Source organism: Tyto alba, unplaced genomic scaffold (genome assembly GCF_018691265.1).
Source record: "Tyto alba isolate M040663 unplaced genomic scaffold, T.alba_DEE_v4.0 Super-Scaffold_13, whole genome shotgun sequence".
In the NCBI taxonomy this organism is placed as follows: domain Eukaryota; kingdom Metazoa; phylum Chordata; class Aves; order Strigiformes; family Tytonidae; genus Tyto; species Tyto alba.
Genome location: NW_024881275.1, coordinates 32,924,227 through 32,947,699, shown reverse-complemented (window position 1 = coordinate 32,947,699; position 23,473 = coordinate 32,924,227). Strand labels below are relative to the sequence as shown.

At 39.0% G+C, this 23,473-nt stretch overlaps 1 protein-coding gene across 10 annotated transcripts in view; it reads right to left on the bottom strand.

The window, feature by feature from the left end:
* CEP78 (centrosomal protein 78) overlaps window positions 1-23,473 on the bottom strand; it is a 55,436-nt gene that overhangs the window by 19,432 nt on the left and 12,531 nt on the right. For 4 of the 10 annotated variants that reach the window (XM_042787904.1, XM_042787914.1, XM_042787913.1 and 1 more), the window contains 9 exons: window positions 12,968-13,006; window positions 10,646-10,849; window positions 5,956-6,232; window positions 5,564-5,739; window positions 4,874-4,946; window positions 4,283-4,386; window positions 3,320-3,494; window positions 1,380-1,493; window positions 1,063-1,127 (listed from right to left, as the gene is read on the bottom strand). In XM_042787904.1, the coding sequence (XP_042643838.1) occupies window positions 1,063-1,127; window positions 1,380-1,493; window positions 3,320-3,494; window positions 4,283-4,386; window positions 4,874-4,946; window positions 5,564-5,739; window positions 5,956-6,208 (960 nt within the window). In that variant the 5' untranslated portion in view covers window positions 6,209-6,232; window positions 10,646-10,849; window positions 12,968-13,006. Of the gene's footprint in view, window positions 1-1,062; window positions 1,128-1,379; window positions 1,494-3,319; window positions 3,495-4,282; window positions 4,387-4,873; window positions 4,947-5,563; window positions 5,740-5,955; window positions 6,233-8,463; window positions 8,610-10,645; window positions 10,850-12,967; window positions 13,007-23,473 lie in introns of those variants that run through there. The other 6 variants (XM_042787906.1, XM_042787905.1, XM_042787908.1 and 3 more) reach the window with 4 other exon arrangements.

Genomic DNA, 23,473 nt, shown 5'->3' with positions numbered 1-23,473 from the left:
TCAACTTTCCAATCATCGTGAGCATCTCCAAGCAGATGCTATTTTCATGTGATTCCTGCAACATTTTGCAAGTGTTGACTGCATCTGCCAAGGAGAAAGAGTACTCCTTCACAGCAAACCTCAGTTCTCCAAAAAAAAGTCTTTAAGAGATTGAAGTGGGGAACTGCATTAACCCTCAAGGAATTCTACACACAAACTTCCCCATTTATTAGATGCTCCCTATAGATCCACAGCTCTGACTTTTGAGCCTTTTCAAAACCAAAAAAGCAGTAAGTTCAGAACAATAACTGGGACTGTTGCAGCTCTGAAAACAGAACAAGAGCACACTCCTTCATTTGCTGTCTCCTTTGGGAGCTGAATCCGATTTCTGTGTTATAAACAAAAGACTCAGTATTTAAACCATATATCTAATCATAAATGGTCCAGATACTCAGTTTATGCACACTACCATAAACTCTCTATGGACTATTAGATAAAGATGGCAAGGAGCACTGTGCTTCAACTAAACTCTTGTTTCTTAGATGGTTAGCATTGGATAGGATAGTCTTGAGTAACTTAAAAAAATCCTAACTATGTAAATTACTGGAAAAAATAAGGTTCAAAATAAATTAAGTTTTAAATTTTAAACTGTGATTTCCCTTAATTTTTAATGAAAAGTTATTATTATTTTAACAAGACTGACACATGCAGTAGAAAGCCTTCCAGCAGTCCCACAGCAATATTTACTTAACATCCTATGGTAACACCCAAGTACAGACACACATTTTCTTTTCTTTTTTTTTTATATTAAATGGATACCCTGATTTTATTACATCTTAAATTACATAAGAAACCATACAAAATGCCCAACACAATATCATGTTGCTGTTAGTGTTGTTAGTTTTTCCCTTCATAGTGTTTTGTTTGTTTTTTAAAATGCTTGAGTCAGACTCCTGTTCATAATTAGAACAGCTGTTTTAGAGTCATTCTTAACAAAGTTGTTCTTTTTTAAAAAAAAAAAAGGAAAATGCAATGGCAACACAAAGAAAGCCCCAAACTCACTCTAAAATGCCTAACACGTACCTCCAAATTAGCACTACTTCCATTCATAAGAACTCTTTCAATAATAGTTGTCATCATAACGTGATCTAGAATAAATTAAAATATCTCATTAAGAATTTTCTCCATAAGACAAGTATTTATGAAAACAAACATATCATTGAATAAGCAGTACACATCTCCTAGCCTGCCTCCTTCCCCTATTTTAAAAGCATTTAGCAAAATATTGCTGCAGGTTTTTTCCTTATAAGCTGTTTACTTTCCCCACCAGATTTACTGGAAAAAAAAATAAATAAACAAACCCAACCACAAAGAGGACAAAGGTAGCTACAGATACATACCAATCAATGGATTTTTTCTTATGTCAAGTACCACTAATGTTGTATTAGTTTGAAGAGCATCTAATAATGACCTTGCTCCTTCATTGGATATTCCACACTGCTGCAAATCAAGAGCTAAAATGTTTAAGGAGGTTAAAAAAAAAAAAAAATTAAAAAAAAAATTAGCCATGTGTAAAAACAAGAATATTACTTTCAGAGAAGAAAACTAGACATTTATATAAATATTCTAGATCAACGTTAAGAAACGACTGCTAAACAAATGCAAAAGAAGAAATATAAAAATCACAGTTCAGTCACTGTTCTTGACAATTCCTAGTAGATATAATACTCCCAGGCACCAATTAATTCAACTGCCCAAGGTAACATCACATGTGCAAATACACAATTTACATCTAAAGTCTGAGCCAGTGATTCTACAGGTTCATTGCTTACACACAGCACACATCAATAAGTTACGCGGTTGCCATGAAATAGCACTATCATGGCTTTGGCATTTATTTCATGTTGTGCTTGCACAGTATCACAGAAGGGTTAAGGTTGGAAGAAACCTCTGGAGGTCATCTTGCCAAACCCCCTGGGGCTCAAGCAGGCTCACTTAAAGCCAGTTGCCCTGCAACATGTGCAGACAGCTCTCAAAGACCTCCAAGGATGAAGACTCTACAATCACTGTGGACAACCTGTGCCAGTGTTCGCTCACCCTTACAGTAAGAAAGTGTTTCCTGATGTTCAGGAGGAACCTCCAGTGTTTCTGTCTGTGCCCACTTCCTCTTGCCCTGTCACCAGGCATCACTGGAAACAGGCTGGCTTCACCTTATTTACAGCTTCCTGTCAGATATTTGTATGCTTTAATGAGACCCATATTGAGCCCTCTCTCCTACAGGCTGAACAGTCCCAGCTGCCCCAACCTTTCCTGAGATGAAAGTTGCTCTAGTCCCTTCATCATCCTTCTGGCCCTTCACTGGACTCTCTCCAGTAGCTCCAGCTCTTTCATGTAGAGGGGAGGCCAGGTCTGGCTTCACCAGTGTCAAGCAGAGAAGAAAATTCACCTCCCTCAACCTGCTTGCAAGTCTCCACCTATGGCGGCCCAGGATACCATTAACCTCCTCTGTCACACAGGCACTTTGAGGGCTCATGGTCATCTTATTGTCCACCAGGACCTCCAGGACCCTTTCTGCAAAGGTGCTTTCCAGCCACATAGCCCTCAGCACGTTCTGGTGCATGGGATTATTCCTGCCCAGGTGCAGAACTTCCTTTTGTTAAACTTCATGAGGTTCCCATCAAGCCCATTTCTCCAGCCTGTCATGGTCCCTCTGGATGGCTGCAGAGATCCAGGAATCCAAGTAAGGCTGACTGGCCTGTAGATCCCCAGGTCCTTCTTTCCAGCCTTTTTGAAGACAGGAGTGACATCTGCTATCCTCCAGTCCTCAGGCACCCCTCCCAGTCACCACGATCCTTCAAAGATTATTGAGAGTGACCTCAAAGTGACATCAGCGAGCTCCCTCAGCACTTGTGGATGCAGCCCATCAGGGCCTATGGACTCCTGTATGTCCAGTTTTCTTAAGTATTCTCTAATCTGATCCTCTTCCATCTGTCTGTATGTAATCTGTACACCTGGCTCAGACTACAAAACAATTTCAACATGGAAGTATTTGATTCCATGTATAGAATGCTATGACTTACACCACCATCATCAGTCATTTTGTACAGATATACTGTAGAACAAATGACTTTTCCAAAATACTAGAGGACAATACTACATGGCACAATAGCATGTGGATACATTAAGGACTCAAAAGAGGAAAATAAATTTATTTTGAAAAAAAGATTAATCTTTCCTAGCTAAATAATAAGTTACTCTTCTGGCTACATGTGCCGCAAGTGACAATCTTAAGTTTTCTGTCTGCCACTACTGTATCTTAAGAGTCAGTATTTCACAGTACCTTTTAGCCAAAGGTCCTCTCCTAGACAGTCTGCAAAGGCACTTGCTCCTCTATCTCCGACAAGCATGTTGCAGTTGAAAGTAATCCGCCTCAAGCCAGTCATACAGTCAAGCTCAGGTCTCCTATAACGTAGGCTTTCAGCCCAAGCTTCACCATGTCTCTTCATTGCCTGGTGCTTTGCAAACAAAGAAGCTGTTACCAAGTGCAAAGGCAAAGCCATTATTGACAACAAGATCACAAGTTATCTTTGCTTGTAACAGATGTTTAGTGGCTTGAGTGCTGAGCTTAGAAACACAGTTATACCATTGCTGAGTTCAAGAAATACAAGTAATTTTTAAACACTACAGTTAAGTCATGTTTGTTCTGATTATTCAATTTGTAATGTTAATTATTAAATATGGCTACAAAACAACTTATTAGCTTCTTTTGGCAGACAGACACTTTCAACACACCTTGAATATGAAACACACAAGGAAATCATATGCCTTCATGCAAACCATTGTTAACATCCGTTATTGTACTAGTTACAAGCTTACTAATTAGTTCGCAGCTTCTGACCTGTAAACTCAATTATTCTTACCCAATGCTTATGAACACTTCAGACATTTTTCAAAATTTGTGACAGTGAAAGAAGGGCTCCCCAAAACAAGTCTCAGACATTTGCAGCCCTAATCCTCATTGAAAGAAAATACATCAGTCTGAACTGTTATTCGTTTAACTGATACTTACTAAAAAAAATACCATATTTAAATCCCACATGAGTAAACTAAGCTACTTTTGGCATACAAAGTCACAAATTTCAGAAAGACTATTCACATACTTAACTCCAGTATTCACATATGTTGTTCACAAAGCACTTCGATGCATTTAGAGCTAGAAAGTAAAAAAAAAAAAAAAAAAAAAAAAATCAAATGCATTTAAGCTCTCATGAACATTTGGTTTTAAGAAAGGTGATTAAATTACCTTTAATACATTTGATATATGTTCTGCCCCTCGCCATGTGAGGCTACATCCTGTGAAGTTTACACATCTGATGGTAGCTGAATTCTTTACACTCTGGCAGATTACTGAAGAAAACAAAAGCATGCATGTTACCTACACACACTGCAGTCAGATTATCAGAACACACTTTTTCACTGCCATATTAAGAGAAGCTGCATCAGCTTTAAGAAGCAAAAGCTTTGACAAAGAACTAGTGTTGAAATATACTTTATATTTTAAATACATTTAAAGTGTTCTAAGATTATAAATTTCTAGTGCAAGTGTTTAGCAAAAACTATCTGAATAAGCTAGAATATATTTTATTTCAATTTACTTATGTAAACATGAATAAGTCATCATTATAATGTAGTACGGCTATTTACTAGCATCAAATGAAGAAATTCACATCTTTAAATTTTGCTAAGTCATGTAAAATACAGTGAAGATTGTTACTTTAATCACTATAGACCAATTTAAAACAGGAACGGAAATACTGAAAAAACTTACTTATCTATTTGAAGGACTGAAAAAAAGTGAGAAGTATATTTACCACTTTTCTGATGTTGAACTTACTTTCTAATCCTCCATCTCCAATTGGACAGTGGGCTAAAGAGACACTCTCCAGAGATGAAGCTGTGGCCAAGCCCTGCAGAATAAAAACAGTGTTTGTTAACTGGCTTGAAAAGGCAAAAAATACAAACAGAGAAAAGATCAAGTCACCCAAACTGCTCAAAACTCTTTGTGCTCCCTACAAGAAATTCTAGGGTGTTCAGAGGAAGGTCAAAACAAGAGAACCTGAAAGCTCAGTTTAAGTTGGTTCATTTCTTTAGCACAGGAGGCCTATGTATAACAAGCAGCAACCTCCTTTCCTAGAAGCCACTCATGAGCACACTGGAGAGTGTTCCAGTAACACATCTTGCTTTGTCTCCTTGGTGTCCCACAGCTTTCCTTCTGTCATGTACATGCACAGTAGTTTCAGCCACAAGTATAAGTTATACACCTCAAACACATGGCAGAGATGTTGCCAAGAACATTCTACTAAGCCTTGATGAATCAAGGCCAGGGAAGGTTATGCAATTTTGACAGGTTCAGCAAGACTAGGTTATACTAAATGTCTCAGCAGATTCATTCATACAATGGATAACACAAATTTATCTTAGAAGAGGAACATCCTCATCTGTGACAAATATTTATAAAATTCAGTTGATACTTCTCTACATTCCAAGCATTTTTCCATTTATTTGTATACTAATATGTTCTCACCTTTGTTAAAAGTATCAGATCTCTTTCCCTCAGAAGCAAACCCTGCAGTTCTAAATTTTTTAGTACATCTGATATACTGAGACAGCCTTTGAGAGCTTTGCTCAGTTGGCCAGTCAAGTCTTTTGATCGAATTGCTGGAATTCTCCTTCTAAAGTAAGTTTTATATCTTTCAACACCTGTAAAAAGCAAAAATTGCACATCAGTAAAATCCAGTCCCTATTGACTTAAAAGCAATCATAATCACATCTTGCTTTTTTGCTGCTTTCCTGAACTAGAATTCATTAGGTATTACAATCCTTCCCCCCATGTAGTCAATCACAAAGAAGTTTTATGCAACCAATTCTAACACGCACACATCAACATATTTCTCTTTCATAGTCATCACTACAAACCTGATTCTCCAAGACTCTGTTGATGAAAACTTCTTATTGCAATAGAAGTTAGAGTCTTATTGTGCCTGATAGCATTCAGAAGTGGTGCCCAGTCAGCAGCTTTGACGCGATCTACAATTAGATCAAGAGCATCCTGATTGAGATTAGCCTTCACAGATTTCAGTGGGACAGAGCCTTGAAGAGTGCAAAGGTGTTCATAATGTGAGTAAAAATCCAGCATGCACTGTCTTCTTAGTTTCACTGACTCAATCATTTCTTCTATGTAATAAATGCCCCTCTAAAATAAGGGTGGGAAAAAAAAAATCAACTTTTTGCAATGTATAATTGATTTTGCAATATAGTCTCAATTCAACATACATACCCAACATAAGAATATGTTCATGCATATTGTACAGCATTTACACATCTCTGATAAGGCAGCTAAAACACTGATGTCTTGTGATGCTCACCACCCGTTAAGTACAGCTGAATGAATAAGGGGGTGAAAAAAAAATACCAACAAACCAGCATTTTTATTCTCCCACACCAAATAGTTATACCCAAAACACAAAAGACCTAAAGTTCAAGCACCAACTGCTGTAAAGTTCTTGTCTTCTTCTTAAGATTTAATTTTGTAGTGTCAGGGTCTGCAGATTCCCGAAAGCTTTGGACACTTCCTAATCCAATGTCAAAGGACACATAGAGAACTAGTTGTGAGCTTCTCTGCTACTTCAGTCAAAAGTCTAATTCTGATAATACAGAATGAAATGTGTGTTTTCCTAAATATTTTTTCTATAGCATACGTTATATACTTATCCTAGTAAATTTAGGAAAGGACTTTTCAGGCCTAAGTTTTTGTTACACATTAGTACCCATGTAGCAAAACAGTACTAACTTCCACGTAGAATCTCTGAATGTTGCATGGCACAGCTTTTAAGAGTAAGTGATTCCACGGTCTCAGTAGGAGCATATTTAAAGGACTCATTTATTTACTTGTTTATTTACTTATTACTCAAGATAGCATTAGGTATCCCACACAGGATATCAAACATTGTTCATATTGCAAACATTTTTTCATATTGTTAAAAACTATAAAGCTTTAGCCAATCTTATGAAACACTCTGCATGTCAACTTGGGACAAGAATTACTGATATGGACAAGCATGTGAGGAAAGCCATTTGTAAGAACATAATTTAGAAAAAAATAATCATATTATTAGCATTTAGATGACAGAAGCTGTAATTACAACACCAGAAATACCCATAATAGTTCCTCTACACCCTTTTATTTCATCTAAGATTTGCCAGCATTAGATAACGACCACACTGTAGCCACAGGAACAGAAACTACTAAATTGCAATCCAACACTCCAGCTTCAGAAAGTGACCATCAACTGTAAAGCACCACTGGCTTCAGGGGATGTATTAATGCGCAACATACTAGCCTTTTATCTCCAGAACTTAAGTAATATTCTTTCATGGTGACTTTTGCTGCAGCACCTGACCACGACAACTTTAACTGAAGTAAAAAAAGGAGCTCCTGGCCCTAGCATTTAAGCTCAACCCACTTGCAGGTAGAGAGGAGAAGAGCCAAGATAGTCAGACCCACAATAACTTCCAGGTGAGAAACAAATCTGTAAACTAGAAGTCTTCTGCATGGAAATTAGTGCATCTGACAGAACCCTAGAATATCCTGACTGGCTCCAAGAACATACACAAGGGACAATTATTTACTATCTCTTTCAATACAGAAGCAAAAGGACATCGTGTTATATCAGCTGGTGACAAATTAACAAAAAACAAAAAGAAACAACGCGCATAGTAAAACCAAGAAACTCAGTCCTATGCTAAGTTTTTAGGAAGGTATGTTTACACCGATTCAAAAAACAGCTGGGCAAATTTATAGGGTGGCAGAAAAATTCCATACAAGACTACTGACCCCAGAAACGCTGACCATGCCCTATATCCAGAACTGCAAGATACAGACAGGAAGCTTAACTACATCCTTCCTCTCTATTTACACACCTTATTAGGCATGGCCTGGTATTCTGCTGGAGCTAAACACGTTTTCTTTGACCTACTGGACCACTGTATTTAAGTATATAATACAGCATCCACCTAATATACACAAATAACTGGTTATAATTGGAGCGACATAGGTTTTTTATGTTTCACCCACTGCACGCTGCCACCAGTACGCCCCACTCAGGGCACTACTTCAGCCGCCCCGCTTCCCCAACAAAGTACACCATGAAGCCAGGATGAACGGGGGACTGCGCTGTTCGCCATCAGCCACAGGGCTATGACAGAGGGAGCAACAGCCTCTCCCTCCCTCCCCCCGCCCCGCCCCGGACGGTCCCATCGTCCCGGGAGCAACCCCAGCCAGCCACTCCTGCGGACTCCCAGCTGAGCCGCCAGCCCCCACCCCGCCCGCTTCTCCATCGTGGCGCGGACGCGGCGACGCAGACGTTACCGGCCTTCTACCCCCCTTGTCCCGGCCCCGGCCCCGGCCCCGGCCCCGGCGGTCACCTCGCCGCTCACTCCCGAGCCCGCCGGCCCCCGCGAAGCCGTTACGGGCGCCGCGCGCGCAGCCGTTGCCCCGGCAGCCCAACTGCCGCCGGCCCTCCCGCCGCCACGTGGCGCGCGAGCCCACTCCCCCCGCCGCCATTGGCTGCCTCCCCTCCACCCTCCTGCCTTCCCACATTCAAAATGGCCGCGCCCAAGGGACGGGCCGGCGAGACGAGGCGGAGCGGGGTGGGTGTTCGCTCCTCGACGCCGTAACCGTCGCGACCGGGGCGGCGCGAGCTGATTGGCCGCGGCGGACTGTGCCGGCTGCCGCCTCGCCGGGCGGTGGGGGGGGAGGCTGGCCGGCCCGCCCCCTCTCCCTGGGGCCCTGCGGGCCCGCCGCTGCTGGGCCGGGCGCGCCACCGCCTCCGCCCCTTCCTCCCGGGCACCGCGCGCGGCCCCGCTCTGCCTCAGCCCCAGCAGCTCCCAGACCCCACCGTGCACCTGCGGGTGGGTGGCGTGCCTGGCTCCCGGCCGAGGCTGACCGGCGCCCGAGGAGGAACCGGCGGGGCACCGGGAGCTGTTGCGGTCATTAGTGCCGTATTAATGTGCCCGCTGAGGGCAGGGAAAGTTCAGCACGTTCCTTTCTCCCCCATCCCCACATGAGCGTTGCGTGTCGTCCGTCTTTAGACCAGAGCTAAGCAGGGGGGGAATCTAAGAACAGGATTGCTTTTAGGCAAATTTTACAGCTCAAGGAAAACTACTGTTTGGTTCCAGGAGCTAAGTAGCTAGCAATTTTCCTTTGTTCTGCAGAAAGCCAGCTGGTATTGAATACTAAGTGGCAAATGGACAAAAACAAAATTTCGAAAACTATTTGAAACCAGTTTCCCTTTCCTAAAAAAAAAGTAGAAGCTTTAGATGCAGTGCTACAAGAAAGCAAACAGACTGTCCTTTATTATGTCTTTATACATGCTGTGTAGCTTTACTGTCAGCAAAGCATAAGCGTACGGAGCTGTATAGATACCAAAACATTTTGAGTTACAGCAGTAGCAGCAGTCAGCTGGTCTGAGCCCTCTGAGAGAAAGTAAACTATTTCCTCTTTCACAGCTACATTTCTCCTTAGTTTGCTAGGTTAGTTTACATAGATATGACTTCAATTCAGATCAGAGTTCTCATTAACATTCAGTGCAAAGCAATACAAGGTGCGCCATTCACAGCAAAATGACTCAAATGTAGCCCATGCACTGGTCCTAGGATTTGCAGTTCACTCATGAATAGGGACAGCAACTACTTAAGAAAATGATTACTGTAAAATGATAACCAAGAGTGATTTGGTTATCTAAAAAGTGACGCTCATAGTCTGCTTGTAGGTAGCAGAATTTAAACCCTAAAGGTAAGCAAACTCCTGATAAATTAAACAGGTAAAATCCCCTAGAACATTGTGAGAACACTGTATGTCCATACAGATGTAATATTACACACCGTCTTTTAACTGACATCAGAAGCAACTGAAGTAGCCGAGTGCTATAATCAAGTGTGCCAGAACAAGAATTATTTCGGTAAGTCTGAGGTCACCATCTGTACAAGTTGTTTCACCATGACATTTTGTAAATTGAACATAAAAGACCAGGGACACAGGGCAATAATCAGCCAAATGGCAACAGCAGTTTTTGTGACTGTATGACAAAATATTTCTGGTGCTTGTCATACCTCTGGATGCCACTGACTAAATTCAAGCAAAATAAAATGTACATACTCTCAAGAAACTTTACTTTCAAAGATCTGCTGTTTGTGCTACTTAGTTAAATCACTTTTTAACAGGTATGGAGTTAATGGGTAGGGACTACTTCACTGGTAGAGCACATGCATTTGAAATTTTTTATATGTTCATAATCACTTTTGCACTTTTAAAAAAAAAATCTTTTTCTGGTCTTATTTCTCTGTGCAGTCTTTTCACTCAGTCAGGATTTTGGTCTTGTATAGGGTGACATCTGCAAACCATCTTTTATCTACAAATCAAAGGTGTAAGATGAACACCACATCTTCTAAAATTATGTAGGGGTGGAATTTTTAGGCATGTCCCTATTTTCTTTCAAAAATTAATCTAACGTGCTTGATACAGTATTTCGGAAGTAGTAACTCGGAATTCCATGCATTTTAAGCTATGGAAAATAGAAATCACCTGTGAAGATTGTGAGGGACAGACCTGGTGTTTGCAGATATTGTATACTGGAGACGCTCCAGCCTTGCTTTTTGTTGTCACTTTCAATGTCAATTATGCTGTCGACTGTAGAGCCTGGGATTTCAAGATGAATTGTCCATCACAGGAGCAGTGTCACTGCCATGTAAATGAAGCAAGAAGATTATCTGTATGCAATGATTAGTCATGTGCTGTGCACCGAGAATAAGCCTGCAATAAAAGAAAGATTAAGAGTGATTAGACTGTTAATATAACTCTTGCTATTTTGTGGCATGTCAAAACTATTATCCATGTTCTTTATTGGATGTAGCCTTGAAACAAACACACGATCTCTGAAATGGAATTTGTGTTATCAGTAAATAGATATCACCAAAGCTGAAATTCATAATATTGCAGAGAACCTGCTCCAGGTTGATCCCTACCAAATTTGGTTTTCTTTAAAAAATAATGCTGAGCGTTCCTTTCATTGGCATTTGATACATTGGTTTTGCTTTGCATTCTATTTACTCCTCTAAAGTTTAAGATTAGGTTTTTCTACATTTTTTTAAAATCAAAGTTTAGTACATGACACAGACCCACCAAAAGGGCCGGGTACTGAGGAAGTGTCAAAAAAGTGTTGTATGTATATGAATTGTGTATGTAGGCTCTAAATGCAGGCTTTATGCAGTAGACAGCTGTGATATGTGTAATGATGAATCTACAGTTGATGTCTCATTCTGCATCCCAGTCTTTAAGGTTTTCACAGCCTACGAACTGAAGTAATACTCTTTTATGGCCACCATGTGCTTTGAAAATAGCATAAAGGTTTGGATCATTGATCAGTTGCTAAAAAATTTAATAAGAGATAGAAATTCAAGAATTGTTCTAGATTTCCAGGAAAATTTCTCATTTTTATGTAAAATGTCCTATATGTTGTAATTGTGACTATAACCACTACTTGCTTTTTCAGTCACAGTTCCCATTACTGTTTTAGATCTTCAAAAATACAAAATGATTTGGTGAGATACCAGATGTTTCTGCTCTAGAGAATAGTCCCAAAACAGACCTAATTATGTCTATTTGGCAAATGATGTCTTCTTTGCCAGTCGTCATTTTGCTGAATTTGTTGAACTAATCCTTGTTCTCACTCTTTTCTTCCTGTACCTTTCCAGGCCATATGTTCTTTGGATTTTTTTTTTGTTTAATGTATACTAATTCTAATTTTTAATCTGATTTAACACTAGTCAGTCTCACACCATAGCAAATGTTAGCTTTCTTACAGGCATCAGGGAGGAAAAAAAAGGACTGTGCACCTTACCCGGTCAGTGGGTAGGCAGCAGATAATTTCTTTTAGCTTTATGAAGATGACTGTAAGGTATTCTCCTTGACTGGTGATCTTCTACAGCATGCCTTACTGCATAGTGTATGTTAAATGAACAACTTTTTAAACAACAGAAAAAAACCTTCTGTATCTAGCCTTTTAAAGTTTTCTTCCAAGAATTAAGCAGCTAGCAATTTTTATCTGTTCTGCAGAATGCCAGCTGGCATTGAATACTAAGTGGCAGAAAGACAAAAAAAAAAATTCTAAAACTATTTGAAAAAGTTTTAAGAGCTGCTGCTAGGGCAGTTCTGTGTAGCTTTTGTCCAGAAGCCTGAGAGGATAGATACTTTGTTGCTAGGTCGCAATGTTCCTCAAGCAAAGACGTATTGGTAGAGCCTGTAAACCTTTTGCTTAAAGCAAGCAGGAAATTACTTCATTGTGTCATCCTTAGACAGCTTTATCATATTTTTCTTGGAAGCTCATGATTGCATAATGACAAGTGCACAGTGTTATTTACTGTTTGTATTATTCTGTAACAGGACATGCCACTTTAACACACAAAACAAACCACAAAATCTCAATGTCTAACTCAGCACAGTCCAAAGGCAGGTCAGGTTAAAAAAAATAAAAAGTCATTATTAATTTTCACAGTAAGGCACACTGAGAGATCCAAAGAGATATGAAACTTGGTATGGAGAAAGAAGTTCTGATAATAAGCAATTGCACAAAACATCTTGTAACATGGAGTAGGCACTAAAGACTGAAGCAGTGGTAAGGAGGTATGCATTGGACAGCCTGAAAGCAAAGAAGAAAGGTGGCCAAGATGGAAGTATAAAATACTTAATGGACTAAGGAGAAAGAAAAAAAAAAAAAACAAAAAAACAAAAAACAAACAACTAAATGGTGAGAGTTCAAGCGTAAATATTCTTTGTTTCAGAAATCTTGAGTTGGGTATAGGCCAAGTAGATTCAATTCCTTTCTCCCTGCAATAACCAGCCATGCCAACCATTCCATGGATTAGTACTCACTTTAGTTGACTTGCTTGCTCCAAGTCCATGTAATGAAGCCTGAATGAAAAGCAGAAGTTGTTCACTGGAAATGGAATTTTTTTCCTTTTCTCTACCACTGGCTTGCATTTGTTCTCAAAAGCTAGGTTTCTAGACTGCAGTATAATTCTGTTGTTTCTTTCTGTCTCAGTGTCAAATATGTACAAAAAAAACATTTTCTCTCTTTTTGTCTTCTTATTCATTATCTCCCTTTTTTATTTTTTTAATTTATTTTATATTTTTCAAAATTGCTGCTTAACAAAATCAACCACCTAGGTATAAAAGTCTTTGAAAATAAATTATTATTCACCCCCAAACTGTACTGAAAACTATCTAGGATAAATTTTGGAAATTATATATTGTTATAACTTTAACAAGAAGCCACAATATAAAAATAATCCAAAAAATTAAAACCCCCAAAGTTAGGAAATTACTAAATAATGAGTGTGTAGGTTATAGAAAGAAAGTATGAACAAAAGCAGCAACATCATTTAGTGTGTTGATATATATATATTAAATGAGATATCATATATATCTATTGCATACAGGATATATAACTTATGTATATAGAATTGTATATATAAGAATATAAATATGTAAAATAGTATATGCCAAAAAACAACTTTTTTTTCTGCTGAAACAGATAATTAAGTAGGAAAAATTTATGATGTAGTGAATGTATTAGAAAATAATGCACTTTTAGCTAACCATTCTGGACCATAATTGCTCTCCTAGCTTGGGAACCATTTCCTAGGCTTCACTGCATAGAGTTAGTCATGCTGTTTGATTCACTACACAGACCTAAACAGCTGAGCTGCCAGAGGAAGTTATAGTAGCAGTATTAATTATTAAATACTAATTTTGAAATATATGGTAGTTTTGAATATCAATGCTGAAGAAGGTTGGAAAACCTGTCTTTTTCATTAGGGTAGCTTTCAGATACACTTTGTATCTGCTGGTGAAATGTATGGATTACAACAGACTTAATCACATAAAATTAAGTGGTTGAAAGGAGGAATATTTTCTAGCGTCATTCCAGCTTTGTAATGCTAATGCATCAGATAGTATTGCAAGGGGATCCTGATGCCTGACAAACACAGAATTTTCCAGACAAAACATCTCCCAAGAGGCACAGACAGGAACCAAGACCCAGGCAGCTGCCTCCCTTGCCACTGCTGCTGAGCAGTCAGATACTCCCTCCGAATGCCTGTGGAACTTGGCCTTAAGATGATCAGGCAGAGGCAGCTGGCAGCACACAGGAAGAAGCAGAATATGGGTCTTACACAGCTTTCATTATCAGACCTGTACTTAGCTATACAGGGTAAGAGAGCTAAATATCATTGGATTAAGTCAATGAAATTGAATTAATTCATCAAATATTTAGTGCATAATTACAATAATAAATGTATGTCTTCTGTTCAGCTTTCCATCATTACTAGTTTAATCACTGCTGACATTTTACTCAATATATAATGAATTCTTATTTTCTGTTAATAACAAGTCCCCATGTGACATTAGATGAAGCTTGCTCAGACTTGGAATTTTTGCATACTGATGTAGTTCTTCGTGTGTCTTTGAATTTGATAGATTTTTCTATCAGGGTAATCCACAGACCATTTTATACTTCTAGATACAAGTTCCTATCAAAAAAAGAGAAGTAAAAAATCAACAAATATTTTTGAAACTGGATAAATGTATTCTTATTTTTGACCTGAAGTAAAGTTTGAAAGTATATTTTACTAAAATATAAAGGGCTGATACATTTATTTTTGCAAGATTTTCCCACAAAGTCTTTTTAGTAAAAGTTCATAACAAAAACCATAGAAATTCAGAACTTCTTTAGAAAATACTGCCTCGTCTTTTGAAACTTAATGAAAACTGTTAGAAAGATTCTTTTATTATTTTGTAATTATTATTAAGGTAATATTATCTGCATATTTCACCAGATAATTTATAATTTCCCAAGGATTAATTAAAATTTCATCTTGGTAAGTTTCTGTGCAGTTTTCTACATACCCATCTAGATTTGCATCTAAATTTTGAAAGTTCAGGCAGATATGCATTTGAAGCTTTAATTCAGGACCTTTTGGGGTGACAACCCACTGTGAAATCTGGGTTACGATCTATTTTTGCAACAGTGTTCCACTACATACTCCCATTACACTAGACGTCATATTGTTTTAGCAGGCAATTTGTGTTATTTTCTTCTGTTTGTGTGCTTTTACATTTTCTTTGCAAATAGTTCAGCTGAATTGGAGGCCATTTTTTGAAAACATTTTATCAAATTCAGTCCAAGGGAAGGAACACGTTTTTCTTGTTTAAATTGAATTCTACGCTTTCTCAAAAGCATTAAAATTGCCCTAAGTTAGAAATTTCTTTTAAACTGCTCTTCTAGGTGAAGCTCCCCAATTTCCACAAGCAAGTAAACCCTCAAGGTAAATCATTCTTTTAAATCAAAGATAAATATTTGTGCTGTTTTTACAGGGCTTTTAAATTATCCATTAAGATCTTAAGTAACCTATATTTTATTTTTAACGTTCTTTTCAGGATCTTCCTAAAACACCTTTTGCACCTGTCATGTAAGAAAAATGCTTTGTTAGTTCATTTGTAAAGACAGGCTGAGGGAGTTGGGGTTGTTCGGCCTGGAGAAGAGAAGGCTCCAGGGAGACCTTATAGCAGCCTTCCAGTATTTAAAAGGGGCCTACAGGAAAGATGGGGAGGGACTTTTTAGAAGGGCATATAGTGATAGGATGAGGGGTAATGGATGTAAATTGAAAGAGGGTAGATTTAGATAGATATAAGGAAGTTCTTCACTGTGAGGGTGGTGAAGCACTGGAATAAGTTGCCCAGAGCAGCTGTGGCTGCCCCCTCCCTGGAAGGGTTCAAGGCCAGGCTGGATGGGGCTGTGAGCAACCTGGGCTGGGGGAAGGGGGCCCTGCCCGTGGCAGGGAGTGTGAACTAGATGGTCTTTAAGGTCCCTTCCAACACAAATCATTCTATGATTCTAAGTTTATACATGCTAATGGCTCCCAAAATATAGCAAGTCTCCCAATATATGCAGGTCCTAACCACCAAAAACACAGAAATTCACTCAGCTTCATAAACATCCAGCCAAAGCACTGAATTGGGCACTGAGTTTTAAAAAACGCCAATAAAAAATTGTTAACTTCCTAAAAGTTATGAAACTATAAAAGGAGAAGGAAAGAACACTTGGCAAATTTGTAATTCCAAATAAGTATATCAAAGAACTTTTCCTGTTTTACAAAGTGAGTATTATTTCTCAATATAAAAATAGTTTAACTTTTACAACACAAAAGACATACAAGCAATAAAAAAATGAACTTGCATACTTTTAACCCAGACTTAATAAATTACAGACTGTACTTTAATGACAAGGACAGTACTACTTCCAAATATGTTACTCAGAGAATACTCAAATCTTTAGAATGCAAAATTCATTTCATTTCATGACAGGACACCACAGGAAAAATGACTTTTTAACACCTGTCTTTGAAAAAAGTAGACCTCAAGAATGACTGTACTGTGTAAGAGAGTATTTTGAGGAAGAAAGTGACATGTATAAGGATCATAACACTAAGCAATATTAGGAAACGTTAATTGGTTTTTTGTGTAATGATATAAATTAATTGGAAAGCTGTGATATTCTAATTCATCATTTGCCTTTACTAAAAAGACAGTGCACTTGAAATATGTTTAATTTTAGTTCATCATAAAGGAAGAAGTTCATACAACTACATTTTTATAGTGTGATGTGAAGTTTGATTCTCTGTTGAAAAGCACTTACAGAACAATGCAAAATTGTTGCACATGAAAATATTTCAGGCTTTACAACAAGGACTTTTTTGCAACAAAAATAAGAACTATGATACCACTAAATTTCAATACACTTGAGACCAATTTAAAAGAGTCAAAAGCATTACTGCTGTCAAACCCAGTATTTTTTGCCAACAAATCATAGCAAGGCTATCTGACTTTGAACTAGATTCAATTTTCATGAAATTAAGCGCCATTGTCAGAACTAGGTAAGGTTGGATAAATAATGGAAAGGTAACATTTCAAGAATAGAATTTCAAGAATAGTGAGGCACATATAAAGCAAAACCTAACTCTATTTCAGACAGTCTACCTGAACTCCTAAAATCTTCATCTGAGTTTTCTGAACTGTCAGAGATAAAATATTTTATTGCTTATAAATTAAAGAATAATTTTATTCAGAAATTACTAAGAGCCAACAAATGTTCCTCTCTCAGACCAAGATGATAAATGTCCTTGTTCAGACCAGTCATCCCTCTAGCCCAATATATATTCTCCTACAGTGGCTAATGAAAATACTGTGTAGGCACAAAAGCACAGCCCTTTTCTGTGGTCCACTCCCCTTGCACTCTCCCAGCATCCACAGCTATTTTACTAGGCATGTTGAGGAAGACATTCACACCTTCTCCTTTTTACTGTCGATTAATGAATGACCTGTCACCCACTACTTTGTGTAATACATTTTATGAAGTGGCTTATTTTGTCTGCCTCTAGAAGTTTCTGGGCAGCAAGTTTGGTAAGTTCAACATCTGATATATAAGCACTTCTTATTTTTTACACAAAATCTCTAGGTTGTGTCATAAAATGCCCTTTAGTTCTTCAAATCTGGGATTTATGCACTTCATCAATCACCTTCATGATTTTGTAAACCACAATCATATCCTCATTCAGGCTTATCTTCTCCAAACTAGAGTCCTGGTCCTTCTAACTTGTTCTTGCAAAGCAGCTGTTCCACTGCATGGCTGTTTTAGTTGCCCTTTTCTGAACTTTCTCTAACTCCACTACATACTTCTTGAGATGCAGAAAACAGAACTGGACATGGTCCCCACAGCCCATGGGCTCAGTGAGGTTTAGACCACAAGGAGACGCCTCTGACCTGTTTTCAGCACCCTTTTGGTAATTGCCAACATCCTGTTGTATTTTCAACTGCTAATGCACACTGGGCCAAGGACTTCAAAGAGGTATCAGCAAAGACTCACAGAACTCCCTCCTGAATTGAATGTTTGAATTAAGCATTATAAAATTATAATTGTGTGCTTAGTGTATCTCTCATTCTGAGTAGAATCATGGTTTTGGTGATGAATTTTCCTATGCTTCCTCAGTCAAAAAGAATAAAACTCCATGAGTACTGATTTTAAAGCAGGAAATACCACTTCTGTGGTAGTGTTCATGGAAAGCCATTTCTGTGACTTCAGTGGTTTTTCAGAAGGAAAAAAGACAAAAAGACATCAGGAAAGCTTTTTAATATATTATAAAATCAATTTTCTTCATATGAAAATTAATTTTCCCATTACTACCTCTCCCCGAAGGAAGATTTACCTTCTTTTCATTTACCACGAATCTTTGACATTATGCTGGATGCTGCTTCAGAGGTCATACAGTACTACTTAGGACATGCAGCTAATACGTGTAACTATTTAAAAGAGCCTGAAACAACACAGTTTTGGATCCACTTGGCTAGATAAAGTGGTTGGGATGAAATAGAAAATTAAGGAAGAATTTTAATATTACTATTGTTCAAGAGTCTCAGAGAAGTAAAGTTTTTCAGAAACAAAAGCTGGCATTATTAGTACTTCACCCGTATTCTATACAATCCAAATTAAAAAACTGAACACAACATACATAAGGAGTCTTCATCTGTTACAGCAAGAAAACTCACATGACTCACTAAAGATTTTGCAATACTTCCTGAACTTTCTCAAGATGATAGTCATATAGGAAGTTGGAAGACTGGGAGTTTAGTAATTACCTGCAGTGTATATATAGTCAATGGCATTTAGTAAACACCAAGAGAAACATCCAATTTTCCCCAAACAGTAATATTTTTCAGAATTGCAGCCAAGGACAAACACATTTTCACAACAGTGACATATAAAGTCACAGTAACATTTGCCTGGCTCAGAAAAAGAAGTAGTCTGGCAGTCAGCAAATCTTAGGCTCGTTGTTTGAAAAATGTCAAAGGACAAAGTCCACCATCACACTCAGTGCATGCAGAAGTAGGAGGGGGATGGGATGAAGGAGTGGGAGTACAGAAATAATTGTCTAGGAGTATAGAAGTATAGGAGTAGCAGTATAGAATATACTGTCCTGGTTCTGAGCTGGTATGTGTTTGATGGTACCTAAGAAATGCCTATTCAAATATCAACAAGTAAATATTTTTTTTCCATGGACTTCACTGACAACAACGTCTCAATCTGTAAGTAGACTGTTCTTTTCTCACAGATTTTGCCACTGTTCTTCTGACCATGATTTCAAGCCCTTTTCTCCTGCTTGCAGCTCCAATGCCCTATTTCCATTTTCTCTAGAGAAGTCATAAATAAATCGTTGTACTGGCTGAGAAAAGAATCAAACAGGAATGGTATTTCTCTGTGTTCCCCAACGTGCGTTAACTGCTGAATATAAATTTGCTATACGAAAATATACGCTTTAGTGTCTCTTCTGCTACTTTATTAATAGATCACTTTGTTTACATTATTGAGTGCCAACTGATATTCTGCAAATTCAAACCCCCTACCCACAAGGAACACTGTAGATACAAATCATGCTGACACTGTTTCTGATGCAGCTTGAAGGTATAATAACACAGTGACACAGGAAACTTTAATTATTTAGTTGTAGCATATAGTGCCTGCTCATCTTACATTATCACCTGAAAAGTCTAATACAGTCATAAGTTTTACTGTGGGATGTGGCCTAATGCACTCTGTTGTACGTGGTGGGCTGACCTTGGCTGGCTCCCAGGCACCCACCCAGCTGGTCTTTCACTCCTCAGCAGCACAAGGGAAAACAAAGTAAGATGGAAAAGCTCACAGGTTGAGATAAAGACAGGGTGATCACTTACCAATGACCATCATGGGCAAAATGGACTCAACTTGGGGACAATGAATTTGCTGACAATGCAGTACAATGGTGAGAATCGGACACCTACCCACTCTCCTTTCGTTCCAAACTCAACTTCACTCCTTCATTCCCAACATTTCTACCTCATCCTGCCCGAGCAGCACAGGGGAATGAGGAATGAGGGGTTGTGGTCAGTCCGTAACTGCTCCTCTCTGCCAATCCTTCCTCCTTGTGCTGTTTTCCTGCTCGGGCTGCTCCCCCTCCTATCAGATACAGTCCTTCAAAAACTGCTCCATCACGGCTCCTTCCCATGGCGTTCAGTCCCTCAGGAACAGACTGCTCCAGTGTGGGTCCCCCACAGGCCACAGATCCTGCCAGGGGCCTGATCCTGCGTGGGCTCTGTATGGGCTGCAGCTTCCTTCAGGGCACGTTCACCTACTGTGGCGTGGGGTCTTCCGCAGGCTGCAGGTGGGCATCTGCTCCACCATGAACCTCCACAGGCTTCAGGGGCACGGCCTGCCTCACCACGGTCTTCCCCACCGGCTGCAGGGGAATCTCTGCTCCAGTGCCTGGACCCCCTCCTCCCCTCCTTCTCCACCAGCCTTGGTGTCCGCAGGGCTGTTTCCCAGACATCTTTCCTCACTCCTCTGCGCTGTGCAGTGTTTTTCCCCCTGTCCTAGGTACGCTTTCCCAGAGGTGCCGCCATCTCGGCCGAGGGGCCCGGCTGTGCCCTGCGGTGGGTCGGCTGGAGCCGGCTGGAACCGGCCGCGTCCGGCCGCTCCTCACTGGGGCCGCCCCGCAGCCCCCCGCTGCCACTGCCGGGGTGCTGCACCCCGTACAACACATCACAGCCCGTGCCTCAGGAAACAAAGTGGCGTACAAAAGGAAAAAATTATAAAGATTATTGGGATAATGTAAGGGACACATGCTTCTCAATCTTGAAAGGTTTTTAGAGTTTCTGAAAATGAAGCACAAGTTCAAACATCTATTATTTTTACTGGTCATATATTTTTAAACATAACTGTTATTATCTGAATAACAAAGGCAAATGGATGCCTGCTGGAACTGTGTTCCCAGAGACAATATACAGCAATCAGTAATGAAAATGTAATTCTCTCTGAAAGGAACAAGCTAACTGAGAAAACAGCAACTACTCATTCTATTTCTAGCCGGGTCAGAAAGGCAAAGCAAACTTATAAATACAATGGATGAACAATACACAAAGTAAATAGCAGTAACAACCTGATTTTTTTTTATAAAGTATTATTGAAAAAAAGGTACATACAGTTGTCATCAGAGTTGTAAGAGATTGTACTGCTAATGACTCAGTGCATACTCTGAAGAGTACAAGATGAGAATACCCTGCACCGAGAACTAAAGAGAAGCTAGAGGTTTCTCAAGTGATGGTTTCATTAAAAAAAAAAATAAATAAAAATACAAATAAAAGGGAGAAAGCAAAGCTGGGAAGCCACACGTAGAGACAGCTACAATCCAGAGAAGAGTGGGAGAGTATTAAGTCAGGAATGAGTCAAAGCACCCAAAAAGTGGTTTGAGTGAGATGGCTGTTTGGAGCTGTATTTACTCAATATAATATTATTCAATCATATTTTAGTCTTTCTTTACTGTTAAGTTTTTCTTTCTAACTTTTGGTTTTACTAATCAAGTTAATTGAGAGACTAGCATTTAATTTTGTGGGAAATCAACAGCTTTAACTTGCAGGATGATGCTTATTCATCAGGCAGGTGATAGCAACTGTTCAACTTTTCAACTTTTTTTTTTCTCAAGGCCTGGTAATGAGAGACATTAATTTTTTTGACTCAAATGATTGAAGTTACTGTTCATTTCAATGCTGCTACTGTGATTTAGTATAAAAAATTATGTCTTCCTGTACTACCAAGAAAAGAACACAAGTGCTATTGAAATCAGTGTGTTCACACATTTTTGTGAACAGCAGAAAGCTGCAGAATCGAAGACTTAGTCAAAATATGTCCAATATTGGATGAATAGCTAATTCTATTCATCCAAATACCTACCTTTCAATTGAAAAAATATATTAGAAGAAAATAAATACAAATTAAAAGCTATGAGAAAGTACCTTAGAAATGGATCTAAAAGCAGGTTTTGGAGAAGGACCTTGGAGCAGAGAGTCATGATGAATTCTTGTATCCCCTATGTGGTGAATAAGCAGCCCATGAATAAGCAGATTTAGGCTGGAACCTCAAAGGAAGCCCCTGACTATTTAAGCAGCCGAATACTGGAATCTGCTTCCAGCAGTGGAGGCAAAAATGACTTCATACGAACTGGAGCTCCGTGTATTTGTGGAAGGGGTTACACTGAATCCCCAACACCAGTAGGAGACTACACTGTGATCCAGTGAGTCATGATCCTGCGAAATAACCCAAATTTACATTGTGTGACAAATGCACTCCTGTTTGGGCTAACTGAACCTTGGTCCAAGCAGATGCTCTGGAAGCAGGCCTAACCGAAGTTAATTCTGTTGTGTGAGGCTAACAGTGAGAACTCAGCACCAACCCCCAGAAAAAACGTTTGGCTGGAGTCTGGACTGATAAGCAGCCAAAAGTGCATGAAGACAGCAGAAAATCGGACTACAAATCAACCACTATAAATATCTGCAGCCGTCAGGGCCTGTTGAGCTGTCCCTCCGCAGGAGCTGGCTACGCAGCAGTGATCTCCCCTGGAGCAGGACGACTGTCAAGGTTACCCCTCGACGCTGAGAGATCCCTTACCTCACACCAGGCATCAATGGGTTGGCAAGTGACATTTTTTGTATGCATGTAACATTTAAGATACATATAGTAAGCTTCTGCAATAATCTTTCTATCCCATACGAACTTTTAGTGTATCGTGTTGACCACCAATCCATCTGTTAATTAGCATTAAATATTTTACATACCTAAATTTACTGACCAGAACTCAATAAACTATTAGACCAGATCTGTGTGATCACTGACTTTTCTCCTGTGACATATCACTTCCTCTCTTTCTTTATATTCAGAATTATCCTAAGGAAAGAAAGGTATCTTCTGATGAAGCTTGACTGTCTGCATTTTAAACTATCCGACTGGCATTTTCTATGTGTAGACTTTTTTTTTTTTTCCCACAGTACAACTAGTTTTAAGACCAACAGTCGGGTATTTCGGTTCTCCAATATCTACACATGAGATGAACTCTTAGGAAGACAAGGCCTTTTCCTTCAGCTTTTAGCTTTGCAGCCTGTACTTATTTAGCAAAAAACTTAAAAAATAATTTAATTGTTATTCATGTATGTAAATCTGTTTGAGCCAAGTGGAGTCTGTAGCTAAGTGCTTTGCAATTTTCACATTATAGCTGATACTTCTTGCTTTTATCAAGAAGAGACACAAAAACTTCAGTGAGATTAAAACTAGCACTTTTGTTGCTGTATCATATGCAATAAAATACAATTTTAAACTGTATTAATATCACACATATTTACATATTAATATTTGAAAACAAGTATCGTGATTTGAGCCCAGAGGGCAACTGAGCACCACACAGCAGCTAACTCACCCCTTCCTCCTCAGGAATTGTAAGAGGAAAATAAAGTAAAAGGCTC